Source organism: Protopterus annectens, chromosome 1.part2 (genome assembly GCF_019279795.1).
Source record: "Protopterus annectens isolate FY-2018-M chromosome 1.part2, PAN1.0, whole genome shotgun sequence".
Lineage (NCBI taxonomy): Eukaryota > Metazoa > Chordata > Ceratodontiformes > Protopteridae > Protopterus > Protopterus annectens.
Window position 1 is genome coordinate 1,201,499,543 of NC_056727.1, and position 15,443 is coordinate 1,201,514,985.

At 40.0% G+C, this 15,443-nt stretch overlaps 1 protein-coding gene across 1 annotated transcript in view; it reads left to right on the forward strand.

Annotated features, from left to right (window-relative positions):
• Positions 1-15,443, forward strand: part of LOC122792442 (exostosin-1a-like) — an 866,275-nt gene that overhangs the window by 369,965 nt on the left and 480,867 nt on the right. The window contains exon 7 of the mRNA XM_044060230.1: positions 1,834-1,952. Coding sequence (XP_043916165.1) covers positions 1,834-1,952 — 119 coding nt within the window. The remainder of the gene's footprint in view (positions 1-1,833; positions 1,953-15,443) is intronic.

Consider the following 15,443-nt stretch of genomic DNA (forward strand, 5'->3'; position numbering starts at 1 on the left):
GAAGAAATAAAGGAGGTGAGGTGAATGAGGGGTGAACAGTAGGGGGGGATGTCAGTCATGGAGGATGGTTACAATGACAGATCCATGTATTGTTTAGATGTTTTTTTAACAGCTATTCTGAATTGATGGTGCTTGATATTACTAATGTCCAGAGGAAGTTTATTCTAGTATGGGGCTAGGGAAAAGCTGTAAAGATTCTGACCTTTTGTAGTTTTAGGGTTGTAGATAAAAACGAGGTTTTGTTCAGAGCTATGAAGGGATCTTGGTGGGGAGTAGGGAGAGATGAGAGAGAGAATGGTGGGACAAAAAGAGGGTAGATACAGTATGGAATGGATTATTTGAAGGTGAGGGAGAAGTAAGTTGTTAGGAAGCTCCAGCCAGGTTAACTTTTTGAGAGCTAAGCAGTGATGTGAGTAGTAGGGGAGGTCAGCAGCGAATTTATCCACTTTGTTGTAGGTGGATTCTAGTTTTGATAGGAGAGAGGTTTGAAGGTTGGTGAGTATTTCAGAGCCATAGAGTAGGCTGGGGAGAAGATAGGCATGGGATAGGACAATCTTGGCTTTATTGGATAAGAATGTTTTATTCCTGTAAAGGAGCCTGAGTTTTTGGTAGGGTTTCTTAATGTTACTGAAAATGTGCAGGTCAAATTTCAGATGGTCGTCAGTGATGACCCCAAGTAGTTTGGTGTGTGATTCTACGGTGATAGGTGTGTTATTGTGGGGTGATTGAGAATGAAGATTTAAGATGATTCATTGTTTTGGGAATGAAGAGCAGAAGTTTGGTCTTTCTTGGGTTTATTATAAGCTGTTTCTTGGTGAGCCAGTTTTCAACAGATAAGAAGGATTTCTGTGTTGTAGAATTTAGGTCAGAGAGGGTATCAGCTATGGTAATAACTGTGGTGTCATCTGCATATTGAACAAGTGATGACTGTGGACCGGATGTTGACAGTAGATTGGTAATGATGTTAAATAGTAATGGTCCCAGGATTGAACCATGGGGGACACCTGTCTTTACTGGCAGTGCAGGAGAGATAGAAGAAAGCCACTTAACTGATTGAAGATTTTCATTAAGGTAACTAGTGAACCAGAAGGTCATAGAGGTGGATAGGTTGAGTTTGGAGAGTTTGAGGAGGGGGTGGGAGATGGTATCAAAAGCCTTGGAGAGATCAAGAAACAGACATGAGACCAGCAAGATTCCAGTATGTTTTTAAAACCTCCTTTTCCATTAACTCGCTCTGAAATGAGTTACCTTCAGAGATGCTTCCAGATCCTCATACAGGTCTTATAAGATGGCATTTATGTCCCTGCTGCATTTCTCTCAGTAGTAGTTCACTTTCTGTACACACATAACGTGTGCATTTCGTCATTAAGCTTTATCTGGTATCAAGTCATGTAGGTGAGAAAAGGGCCTTTCTAGTAACTAACTATAGGAACTATTGCAGCTCTCCCATAAGGGCAGTGTGAGGCAGCTGCTGGCCAAATCTATGCTTACTAATCAAATTGGCACTTTGGCCAGTGACTTTTAGTGCTGATATTGTTGTTAACCTTCTCCAACTCTTGCCTTATTAAGCTTATCACACTGTTTTACTACAAAATTTAGCTGAGTATGTAAGTCACAAAAAGCAGGCATTACTGGTCTTGGTATATGTCAGCTAAAATTGAGATAGTGTCTGATATTTATTTTTGTATATTTTTGTTGTATATTTTAGCAAAATTGTCTGATATTTATTTTTGTATATTTTTGTATATTTTAGCAAAAGTTTAGTGTCTCTTGTATCTCAGTTTTTCATTAAGTACTTATGAAGTTAATTTGCTCATTTGTGTTGTTTCGCAGGTCTGAGTCCTTCAGAACAGTTTACTGCTGTCATCCGTGCCATTTCTCCTCTTGTCTCACTGTCGCAACCAATCATGAAGCTCCTGCAGTCGGTTTCAAGATCCAGATTCTGTGCACAGGTTTGAGCAGATGTAATATCTTATATGTAATAAAATAAAGTGGGAGAAGAACGACAAGATTTGAACGGTTCTGAGAAAATCATAATTTATAGCAGTACCTCTGCTGAGGTGCAGTCCTAGTGAATCAAATGTGTATGTCACCATTAATGTTTTTTTTTTTTTTTTTTAATTAAACTTGATTCAATAATTTATTCAAATTTTCTTTGCTTCTGTTATTATTCTTTCCCTCTGTCTTTCTTACCCGCCTTCAGTCAGATGTAACTTTTCTCTCTGTCTCTGTACTTTTTAGTGCAGAGATAACTTTAGGTCACACCATTTTAGGAGACAGATGCAGACATATTAATGTCTTTCCATCACACTAGTTTACTTACAACTTTTGAGTTTAAGACGCTAAAATGGTTCCCTATTGAAATGTCTGCAGCTGAAATACCAAGTGCTGACAAGCAAAAAGAAAAAAAGACCAAAAATACAGGAGAAGAGCAAATTGTTTAAATTGTGATTCTCCTTTAAACTTCCCCCGCACTGCCTATGTAGGGAGACAAACCCCCCCACGCCCTCCAAACTTGTATATACAAGCTCTGAGATCACCAAACCACAGAGAAAAGGGAATATTCTGAGAAATAGCATCTCAGACGTCGTATATGCAAGTCCATTCTTTCGACCATTCAGTCTCCATATTTTGGGACTTGATCTAGCGTGTCCTGACATTTCAAATAGTTACCAGGTAGAAGTGTATGAAAGTTGAATTCTTTACAAGGTATCTTTTTTCTGACAGGCTGCCTTCATGGGGAGCAGGTAACAAATTCATATATGATAGACCGTCACATACAGTTGTAGGGTTAATTGACCTAGACCGTCACATATAGTTGTAGGGTTAATTGACCTATACCGTCACATATAGTTGTACGGTTAATTGACTTAGACCGTCATATATAGTTGTGGGGTTAATTGACCTTACTTTTGCATGCCATTAAAACTGTTATATCTAATAAAGTCAAAATTCAGAAGACTGAATCACTGAACCCTAAGCACCAAGTTCGGAAAGAAACTGTGGTTATCTTCTGAGTGTCTGTGTTCTTCTGTGGAAACAACATGGTCTTCATCTAATGTGGTAAGAAATTCCGATTATTCAGACATTCTGGATTCAGTATGATCGATCATTTGTTGTTTAGCTGACTTGATTAATTAAAACTGAAATGTATGGAATCCTTGTGAAGCTGCAGTCACAAAATTGCAGCACATACTTAAGGACTCAAACACACATTTTTTGCAGGCTCACCCTTACATCTCCAATATTGGGGATAAGCCACCATAACTACAGTCTTTAAACATCTCTTCTTCAGGATCACACAAAATCAAATAGCAGGAAGAAGGTGGGGTGGGGAAAAAACAAACATCTTCTGCCTCTTCTCTCGCTCTACAATGCAGTTAATGTGCAATTTCACAGGCCCTATGGTGTTAAGTACCATCTTCAGCAAGCTTGTGACCATCCTAGTTCACTATTTTGGAAACTCACTTTTTTTTTAAACAAAACAAAACATCTTTATTAAATGTATGACATAAGTAATCTCACATTTATATAAATGAAAATAAACCATAGCGACATAATCTCAGTTACAAACATTATATATTACAAACTGTGCCGACACAACTATAGCTGTGTTTAACATTATACATCACTTTTAATATATACAGTCATTGTCAGTCAGCCATTACGTAGCTCGTTCAAAACCTGCCATCTTTTAAACCTTGTTCCTCCTCTGCATGTATTGATCCCACATTTCCCATTTTTTCTGTGTAATTTGCTCTTACCCTTTCCCAAAGATCCCAGTTCCAGTTGTTTTATGTCTGTTACTATTTTTGTTACTTTTAATAAAGTTGGTTTACACATTGATTAGTGATTGCTTTTTAGCAGCCATAATAATTAGACTCAGCAAGTCTATACTATGTCTATGCAGTTTTGATTCTATATCATAGCTCAAAAAAAAAACTTTACCAGTTACTCCAATTTGCTTACCCAGCATCTCCAACAGTGCAGACTACAAGGAATCTTTAAAGTCTGCCAACTCATTATACTCCCAGAAAATATGTTCCCAGCTACCTCTTTCTTCTTCATCACACCTCCAACATTTGTATCTACCTGAGGAAAAATTCTTTATACCCTGCTTAGGGTATAAAAATACCTCTGTAAACACTTCTGTATGATTGTTATTGTTATTCTTAAAGGTCTGCATGCAAAATCCCAGTCTCTTTCTGTTACTTGAGCTTCCCCCCATTTCATCATCTCCTCCTTGCATTTTGAATTATAGTTTTCTGCTTGTGCTATGTATAGGAGCCTTAACTGCGTTGCTCTGAAATAATCCTTCAAATCAGGTAGTCCCAATCCGCCCTGTTCTCCTGGAAGAATGAGCTTATCCCACTTGATTCTTGCTGTCTTCCCCTCCCATATAAAATTCTTCAGCTCTTTATTAATTAGTATCCACGACTTCTCCTCTGGTTGATAAAAAAACTGCCTGACCAGTGTATAAAACTGAAGGGACTAAAAACATTTTAACTGCTTGTATCTTACTATCCATATGCATATAACAGAGCTTCCATTTTCTCAGTTTTTGTATTATCTTTTGTTTAGTCTCTTCCCACATATCCTTAGCTGCCAGACCGGTAACATTTTTAATCCATGCTCCTAAATACTTAATTTTATAAAGTTCCCAGAAGTATGTATATTGCTGAACCAAATCGTATGTGAGTATATAGTTTACCGCTATTGCTTTTGTCTTAGCTTCATTAAATTTGTATCCCAAAAAGGTTTGAAACTGTCTCAGTATGTTGCACAGCACTGTAATGTCCCTATCTGGTTTTGTCAGGTATAAAATAATGTCAAACTCAGAGAGCCAGCTTTCTTGACTAACGTACCAATTATATTGTTGAATTTCTGAGTTCCTTACTTTCTTTGCCAGTGGTTCCAAGTATAGTACAAATAACAAAGGGGAGAGATACCCCTGCCTGGTTCCTCTGCTCAAGCAGAGATTATCAGAGAGGACCACACCCACTTAAATTTTTGCCTACAATCCCTCATATAGCCTCCTAATCAACCTTATAATTTTAACAGGGAATGCAAATATTTCCATTGCTCTTTGCATAAAGTCTCAGCTTATACAATAAGGAAACAAACACTCTGACCACCACTGGAGGATAAATCAAATAAAAATAATAATCAGAAACATCTACAGTTTTAAAAATAGATCTGTCGTACAAGCAGGAAATCATTCTCCAATCAAAATTAAGCACTGGTACACACCCCCTTAAATAGGGCCAATCATCTCCAAGATAAAAACACACCCTTGTGAGTGTAAAAAACATTGCAACTCTCTCACATTAAAATTTAACAAGCAAAATATCAAATATATAAAAAAATATATATACAAAATATGTGTAAAAAATACAAATAAAGAGCACACAAGCCTATCAACATACTACTAATGAATTAAACTATGTGCTTATGGATTTTACAGACATGTTACCATTCAGTCCTAGATGGGTGTCTGATTTCCAGGTTTTAAAAATTCCCTAGAGAGCGTTATGTCAGAAATGTTGGGTGAGTAAATGGCTGTAATGTATGCAGTAACTCTTTTGAGCTGGGACATAGGATCTGACTTGCTTGTACATAGTAAGACTTTACTAAGTTTTTTGATATTGTCTGTCAAAAAAGCAATTACTAGAAAATGGAAAAAAATCTAAACCAACTGTAATTGAAGTACTGAATATTGTAAATGATGTAAAAGAAGTTAAGGTTGGATCTTTAAAAAAATAGAAGGAGCAAATTACATAGAAATAAGTGGAATCTGTGGGAACAATAAACACAATAATGCTCAGGAGGAGTGTGGTTTAAGGGAAGATGGAAAATGAGTCATATTGTAATGCTAGACTGAATAATTGTTAAATTGAAATAAAATGTCATGTAAGAATATGACAAATGTTAAAACATTTTGTTTTCTTTTGTATGTGTGTCTCTGTCTTGTGATAATTCAGTAAACAGTCATGTGATACTAACAGTAATGCACTGAATGAACCTTTCGGCCTTATCATTACTGCTTCTGTCCTTGCAGTTGGGCCACCACTACTAACATCCTCCTTTCTCGTTTGACCCAAACTAGAGATGCTGCTCCTCTGCACATTTGCAGATGCATGTTGGGCATGTTCTCAGACATGAATGAGCAAGACACAGATCATGAAGTTTCAGAAGTCCACTCTAGATAACAGATAAAGGCTGTATGGCCAGTGTATATCCTACTGAAAGTGACAAACTACTGCTGCACTACAAGTTATCAGTGCAGTCACATTTTCATGAGATTACTGTTTTGTACCTCAGCTGTCCACATGCAGAGATTGGAGATATTTGCTACTGCTGTGACAACAGTCACAAAAGAATGCATCTGAAATAAACAATGTGGACTGGCTCACTTTGGTCAAAACTGAACTACCATACAGCAGTGCATGTTGTACCACATTTGTGTGGAGCACAGTAGTCTGGCAGTCGATGACCATGTTACTGAGAACAGTGGTGCAGCAGGATGATGATGTTTCTTGTAACAGTCATCCACATTTTCTTGTAACAGTCATCAACCACCTATAGAACATTAAGAAACAACAAGAATTTTCTTCTCACCAAGTTTCAAAATGAACTTAAGGCATGCAACTGGTCAGTACAAAAAGTCTCCCCAGATGAAGCAGTAGCATACTTTTAACACCAAATTCCTTGCTATTTTTAACTCCCATGCTCCCAGCCGCTCTATTAGAACCAAAGTTAATATTGCACCATGGCTTTTTAAAGAAACCAAAATTTCACTCAGAAACAAAGCATGGGCCACCTACTGAAAACAAAAGCTCCACTTGATCAACTAAGATTCAGACAGCTAAGGAATGACACCAAAAAATCCATAACCTTAGACAAAAAGAACCACTACTACCATCTACTGCAAAAACACCAAAACAAACCTCAAAAGGTTTAAACAAACTACTCTACCCAGGCCAAACCACCTCTCCAACCCCCTCAGCTTCCCAGCAAAAATCCCCTGTAGACATTGCTAATAACTTCAACAGCTTCTTCACATAGACTATCCAGTCTCTAGCCAGCCAACTCTTTCCCAATGGCTCTAATTCTAATGTAGCCACACCCAGTACCCAAACATACTTTACCTTCCAACCTGTTCCTACTCAACTTATTTTTCCCCTACTTAAGAAACTAAGATCCACCACCCTGGTTAATGATCTCCTCCCCACAGGCTATCTGCAAATTGCTGCTGACACCATAGCCTACCCCATCTCTATCTTGATCAACAGAGCTATATCTGAAGCTACTGTACCCACTATATGGAAATTCTCCCATGTGATACCTCTCCATAAAGGAGGTAGTCCCACTGAACTGTCAAACTTTAGACCCATATCTATTCTGTCACCTCTAGCTAAAGTTATGGATAAAAGTTATGGATAAGTGTGTACACATACTGTTCATGCATTACCTCACACAGAACAAGCTGTTGCCCAACTTTCAGCATGGCTTTAAGCCACACCACAGTACTACTTCTGCCCTCCTCTCTTTCTCTAACGTCATTAACCACAACCGCAATAATAACAAACTATCCTCAGCACTCTTTCTAGATCTATCCAAGGCTTTTGACATGGTTGACCACAAAATGATTATAAACACCTTGAAGGCCTTCTCCTTAAACAACCATGCACTCCAATGGTTTCAATCTTACCTGCAGGGCAGGCAACAGGCAGTCCTATGGCAGGACAAGCTATCATCTCACCTACCCATCACATTAGGAGTCCCCCAGGGCTCGATACTAGGACCCCTTCTTTTCTCCATCTTTATCAATGACCTTCATTCAGGTGACCTTCATTCAGTCATCCCAGATGCTACCTGCATTCAATATGCGGATGACTCAACCTTGATTTGTTCTGACACCTCACCAGTTACTTTATTCACATTAACCCAAATTACCTTCAATACAGTGGAAAAATGGCTCTCCAATCAACATCTAATCCTAAACCCCAACAAAATTAAGTTGCTCCTCTTCTCCCCCACATGCAGGACCCCCCTGCCAGCCTTCAACATAACTGCTAACAATGGCACTATCATCTCCCCAGAAACCCAAACTAAACTACTGGGTGTCATAGTTGATAACAACCTGAAGTTTGATGCCCATATCAATCAAACTATCAAAACCCTTAGTAAAAAACTTGGTTCTCTTTACAGAATCAAACCTTTCCTTACCCCACTTGCTAGAAATGCAATTGCCCTTTCCCATCTGCTATCAACTCTTCTCTATGCCTCACCTCTATTCTCCAACATAAACAAAATAGATCTTGATAAACTATCATCCTGTTATAACCACATTGCCAGATTTGCTACTGGCACAGCCTACCGGACACACCACTGTCACAACCTAAATCGCCTAGGATGGTTTGAACTGCCAAGCCTACTGCAGTTCAACCAGCTAATAGTGGCACATAAAGTTCTTTACCAACCAGAAAATACACCTGCACTAAAAAATATTATCAGCCCCTACACCAGCATCTGGCCACTGCGATCATCCACTAGACTCCTAGTTCAAACATACAAATCCAACTACTCAGCTGGGGACTCTCTGTTTGCTAACTCTGTTGGAAAAATATGGAACAGACTCCCAGCTGACTTGGCCCTAGAACCCTCACTAACTCAATTCAAAAACAAACTCAAGAAATACTTCAAATCTCATTGGTTATGTCCTTGCACTAACCCCGACTAGTGACCTCTCTCTTTTTTAGGTGCCTTACCGTTAACTACTTCTAACTTTTTTCTACCACTCCATTTCAGGAAGGGTCAATTGTATAACTGCTGCTCAGTGTGTCTTAAACCTGAATGTAATGTTATGTATGTTTAACTTTGAAAATAATGTTATGTTTTGTAAAGTGTTTTATATTAAGTACTATATGTGCTAAAGGTTGGTATTGCTTATGACTGTAATCTGCTTGAATTTACTAAATGTTCGATTTGTATTATTATCTTGGAGCTTTTCTCCCTGGGCCTCCACTGAAAATGGACATGTATCCAGTCGGACTATCCCGGTCAACAAATGTAAAATAAAATAAAAATAAATAACTTGTCTATTTTACTAACTTTTCAGAAATACACAGAAGCATTAGCAATTGCTTAACTTTGTTTCCATACAGTTCATGCAAATTTTTGCCCATCACTTCTGCCTCATAATAAATGTTCCATATGCAAAATGCATATCCTTGTCTGTTGAAAATCAGTAGTGGAGAAAACCCATTGGTCTAAAGACTTGCCTATTTCCTTTATGGTCACCTCCATTTTGTCTACAAGTCTGGCCTGGTGTACCTTCTCTACCGAGATGCAGTTGAGAAGCCCTCCTTTACAATCCCTGGTGCTGAGCACCTTCAAGTTAAGAAGATAGCATGAATCTATCACTTCTGCATAGTGTGAAATTGACAGGGTTATACAGAGATCTGAAAAAGATCTTTCTGGAAACTGCAATCTTCACAGTATTCAAAAGCAATTACTAACCATTGGTTAGCTGAGGAAACTAAATATTGTCACAACTCTGATTGTATAACAGTTCTCCAGTACTGTGTTTAAGGAATTAGCTTTTACCACACATACCTATGATGTACTCTGGTTTAGTTTCTGGAATTCGGATGATATGCTGCAAAGCCTTAAGTTAAACATTGGTAGAGCTTAATCCACTCAGTTCTTGGACAAAAAGCAAATTTATAGTTTCACTTCAAGCTATTATGACAGATGAACTTAGGCTTCATTCCTGTGAAGATTGACAAAATTCGCAAAGCAATTAACTCCCTTTTAGCCTCAGGAATTTGGTACCTAAGGGTCTGCTTCTTTCTGTAACTTGCAAGTTCTTCATAAGACAAATCTATGGACATCCCTTTACATACTACTGGAATCAAGGTGTTTCACTTTACGGAGAGTTTCATAGACTTACTACTCTGCTCAGATCAGTTTCCCAGCCTTTGAAGGTACCACTGCACTCTTTTCCAGCTGATCAGCTCATTTTGTATTGGCCATTTTTCTGTTGTACACCACAGTATCACCACATATTTGCTGTGTATTTATTTATCTTCCTGCATTTGTTTTCCTGAGCAGCTCTTAAACGGAGTAGTTCTACTGTCTCCTATTGTCCAGCTATGCTGCTACGTATCTCTTCACAGGTCAGATGACGCTGTAACCATTTGTGTTCATCTGGACTTTACCAGACCTTCCATAGTCACAACTCTGATTTCTTTGATGTTGAAGACATTATTGTAGTGTCTGATTTGTCAGCCATTGCTGGTTCACTGAAGATTCCATGCAGACACTGTTCCTCAGTGCAGTCAGCACTTCACAACTTCTTTTCTTTTCCATATACTTTGAACATGGATTCCTTTCCTTGTGTGCTTTGTGCTGAAACACTTCCTTTAGTTGTCATGCATCTGTTATAGTTGTTGCTTGTGCTTTGCGTAATAGTTATATATATCTCAGCTTAGTGATCATAAGCACTGGTTTTACATCCTCAGTTCAAGGACAGCAGAATCTTGTTCTTGAGTTCTGTATAACAGTCCCTTTACTCATGACTGTTTTCCTTGGTTCAAAGAAGCATTCTAGTTGGACACATATTCCTTTTTTCCCCATTAGCAGCATTTTATTTGCATCTTCGTAGTGCAAAGCAGCACACCATTTTTTCTTGTACTTCATAGAAAGATAACGATTGTGTTCCGGCTATCTTCCACATGCTGGGTCAACAAATCTTGCTCTTGCTACACTGTGTCTGAGACTAGTTCAGACACTGGGCATACATGCTTACCGTCCTATTACACTGTGTCTGTATAGGTCTATGTAGCCTTCATCTGCAGCGTTACTACCCAGTCTGTAATTTTCTGAAAAAGGCTTCCTGTCTGGATTGGGCTATTTATGTTGGTTGTTGGAGAAAGAGAGAAAGACAGACAGATGTATTCAGCTGATCATCTCCATGCCATGAGAAGTCAGCATAAGAAATACTAGTTCCTGGATTTTTTCCTTCACCCCACACTGTACATCTTGACATTTTCAAGCCTTTTCTATTTATCATTTGTATCAACCAGCAGCATTTTAATAAGTGCCAGATATTAAATTGCGCCTTCAGCCCTTTTGGGGTTGACACAGTTTATATGCCCCATGGTGCTTGTTTAATGACTCAGTTTACTCATCCACTGCTCATTGTTTGGTTTCTCGAAGAATTTCTCATGGTACCTGTTTAGTGACACAGTTTACTGTTGCACTGCTCATTTTCTGGGTTTTGGAAGCATCTTCCATGTTTCTTGTTTAATGACACAATTTACATCTCCCATGGTACTTGTTTAATGACACAATTTACATTTCCAGTGGTACTTGTTTAATGACACAGTTTACATCTCCAGTGGTACTTGTTTAATGACACAATTTGCATCCTCCATGGTACCTGATTAATGATACAGTTTACTTAAACAGTGCTCATTTTCTGGATTCTGGAAGCATCTCCCATGGTACTTGTTTAATGACACAGTTTACTTGTGCAGTGCTCATTTTGTGGGTTCTGGAAACATCTCCCAGGGTAGTAGTTTAATGACACAGTTTGCATCTCCCGTGATACTTGTTTAATGACACAATTTGCATCTCTCATGGTGCTTGTTTAATAACACAGTTTACATCTCTCATGGTACTTGTTTAATGACACAGTTTACATCTCCCATGGTACTTGTTTAATGACATAGTTTACATCTCCTGTGGTACTTGTTTAATGATACAGTTTACATCTCCCGTGGTACTTGTTTAATGACACAGTTTACATTTTCTGTGGTACTTGTTTAATGATACAGTTTACATCTCCCGTGGTACTTGTTTAATGACACAATTTACATCACCCATGGTAGATGTTTGATTCAGTTTACACACAAACTGCTCATTTTCTGGGTTCTGGAAGCATGTCCCATGGCACTTGTTTAATGAATGACACAGTTTACTTGTACAATGATCATTTTGTGGGTTCAGGAAGCATCTCCCATGGTACTTTTTAGTGACACAGTTTAGGTACTAGGCTATCTGCCCAAGGGCATTTATAAACCTAGGCAGAGTGTGTCAGCTTTCGCTGCCCCATTGATTAATTAACTGAGCCTCAGTCAAGAAGTGCCAATGAAGTGATTCCAGGGGTGTATTTTCTGTTACCCATCCACTCGTCAAGGTTTCTCTTGAAGAGTGTTAGTGAGGAGCTCTGCCTAATGTAGTTAGGAATTTTGTTCCAAAGCATGGAGAGTCTCTGTGACAGGAATCTATCCCTCTAGCATGTTCATAGGTAGATACTAGGCTATCTGCCCTAGGGCATTTATAAGCCTAGCCAGAGTGTATTTGGCTTCCGCCTCCCTATTAGATTAGCCTACTGTGCCGCTGTAAAGTAGGTCACAGAAGGTACCCTTTTAAGATTAGTTTACTGTGCCTCTGTCTAGCAGGGACACAGGAGAGATCCCAGGGGTGAATTTGCGATTTCCCATCCACGCGTCCAAATTTTGCTTGAAGAGGGTCAGCGAGCGGCTATGTCTAACATGAATTGGGATTCTATTCCAGAGTGAGGGGAGCCTCTGGGAAATGAATCTGTCCCTCCAGCATGTCCTATTTATTTTTGTGCTGAGGTTTAGGTCCCTGGAGCATGTAGCTCTAAGGGACTTGGATTTTTTGAGGTGGAGCATGTCCATTAATTCTGGGTTTGACATGGCTTTGTACGTCAGGCATAGATCGCCTCTGAGTAGGCGGTAAGCAACTGAATAGAGCTGGAGTTTCTTTAGTCGAGCTACATAGGACATTTGTTTGTAGCCCATGATCCTCTTGGTGAGGTACTTTTGGGGTCTCTCCAGTTGCTGCAGGTGTCGGGTAAGGTACATCCCAAAAGGGGCATTGTATTCAATTATGGGCCTGATGAGTGACGAGTAGAGGAGCACAATGACCTCTCTTGATCTAGATGCGAACCCTTTCGTGATAAGCTATATAGAAGGTCTTTCTAACCACTTTGGCAATGTGATTATCAAAGGAGAGATTACTATCTACGTTGGTCCCCAAATCTCTAATTACTTCTTCCGTACTTAATGGATTACCACCTATGTGGTAATTTGTGGGCACCTTGTTTTTCCAAAAGGGGATGACTATGCACTTTTTAGCATTTAGCTTGAGGCCGTGGCTCTGGCACCAAGCATCCATCTCTGTGAGACCCTTTTGGAAGATGCTTGTGTCAGCTGGAGATTCAATTATGACCCCCAGTTTACAGTCATCTGCGAACTTTGTCAGCCATAATCCCCATGTGTTAGCCTGAACCTCAGAGAAGTATATACCGAACAAGAGAGGTCCCAGAACTGAGCCCTGTGGGATGCCACTTGTAACTGGTTTGGATTCGGACATGGCACCTGCGATTCTGACCATGTGGGTTCTATCTCTGAGCCAGTTTGCAACCCATCTTGTGATATAGGGGTTGATATTTAAACTGGTAAGCTTATTTATGATGCCTGAGTGGGGTATTGTGTCGAAGGCTTTTGTGAGGTCCAGGTAGGCTGTGTGGACTACCTTTCCCTCATCTGTGGCTTTGGTAACTGTTTCAAAGAAATCAGCTAGGTTTAAGAGGCAAGATCTGCCTTTAACAAAGCCGAATTGGTTAGCGTCCAGTGTCTGGAGGCTCCCAATGTCTTTGTTTATGAGCTCCATGATAATACGCTCCATAGCTTTACAGACCAGACTAGTCAGGCTTATGTGGTGATAGTTTCTGGGGTCTGTTGTGGCACCACCTTCGTGGAGTGGGGCCACTGTAGCTGTACGCCATTCTTTGGGTGCATATCCTGTAGTAAGGCTAAGTTTGAACAGTGACTTAATGTGAGGGTTCAATTCTTCTTGGAGCTCATGTAAGACACAGCCTGGGACACCGTCCGGTCCCATAGATGCTGTGTTTTTTGCTTTGGAGAGGGCAGCTTTCACCTGTGCATCTGTGATGTCAGGGAGGTTACATTCAGTTGGGATAGGCATTTGCTCCTTTGGGGGGGAAGGGAGGGAGAAGTTTGCACTGAATCTGTCTGCCAGGATGTTGGCTATGTTTGTAGGTTCAGTATATTTTGTACCGTTATGCAACAATTCAGAGCATATCTGGGAGTTTCTGCCCATGTTCCTGACATAACTAAAGAAGGCCTTGTGATTATCTTTAGTGTCTAGGGCAATTTTTCTTTCGAAACTAGCCTTTGATGATTTTATGAGGGATCAAAGTTTCTTGCTAATACTGATCAGAGATGCCTTCCTTCTTTGGGATTTTGCTCTGTCATGTAGTAGCTTCCTCCTTCTGTTGTATAGCTTATTTATGGCCTGGGTCCACCAGACCTGTCTCCTGTTTTTGGAGGAGTGAGTCTTGGTTTTATTTGGGATAGCATGATCCATGCATTCCTGCAGGTGCTCATAGAATGCATTTGTAAAGGATTCTGCGGATTGGGCTGTATTATCCTCTGGCCCAGGGGCTTTGAAGGATTCCACCTCAGTCTTGAGAAGTGCAAAGTTGGCCTTTGAGAAATTCTTTACAGTGATTTCCTTGGCTGGGGGTGGGGACGGGATATGGATGTCCAGGGAAATTTGTTTATGGTCTGATCTTACCAATGAGGGGTTTACCTCTGGTGTGGAACATAGAGTCCCCATGTTGGTGATGACCAGGTCCAATATGTTTTTCCCTCTTGTGGGAGTGGTGACCAGTTGTTCCATTGCGTTATAGTTTATAAATTCAAGGAACCATTGGGCGAGGGTGTTTGGGCTTGAGTAGTTTTTCCAGTCAATGTTTGGGTAGTTGAAATCATCCAATAACATAGTGTTTGGAGAGACCTTCATATTCTCCAGTGTTCTCAGGAATGCCAAGTGGGGTTCCTGTAATAGGGAGGGTGTTCTGTAGCAGGCTACAAACTGAAAGGCAGTTTTGCCCGCTGTTAGTTGCACATGGATGGTTTCCGATGCTTTGTGCAGTGCCACTAACCTGGAGGTGTAGGTATCTTTGATGAATATAGATACTCCCCCTCCTTTTGTGCTTCGGCCCGAGTTTTGGGGCTGAAACGCATGGTATGAGTTATAACCTGGTAGTGCTGGGGTGCTCTCAGGAGCCTTGAACCAGGTTTCTGTTACTGCACAGACATCGATTTTCTCCATACTGAGGAGAGTCTCGAGTCTGTGCATCTTGAGGTTTAGACTTCTGGCATTGAGTAGCATTACCTTTAGTTTTTTTATCTTTGGGTTGTCTATGGAGGTGGGTTTGTCCTTTGAGCCTTGCCTAAAAAAGGCACTATGGGGGTGGCAAGAGCCTTAGCCAGTATACGAAAGCCTAAGGGTGACAGGTGCAAGCCGTCCCTAGCGAAGCAACTTGGCTTGTCGAGCATGTCATCCCAGGCTGACAGACACTGGATCCCGTTTGAATG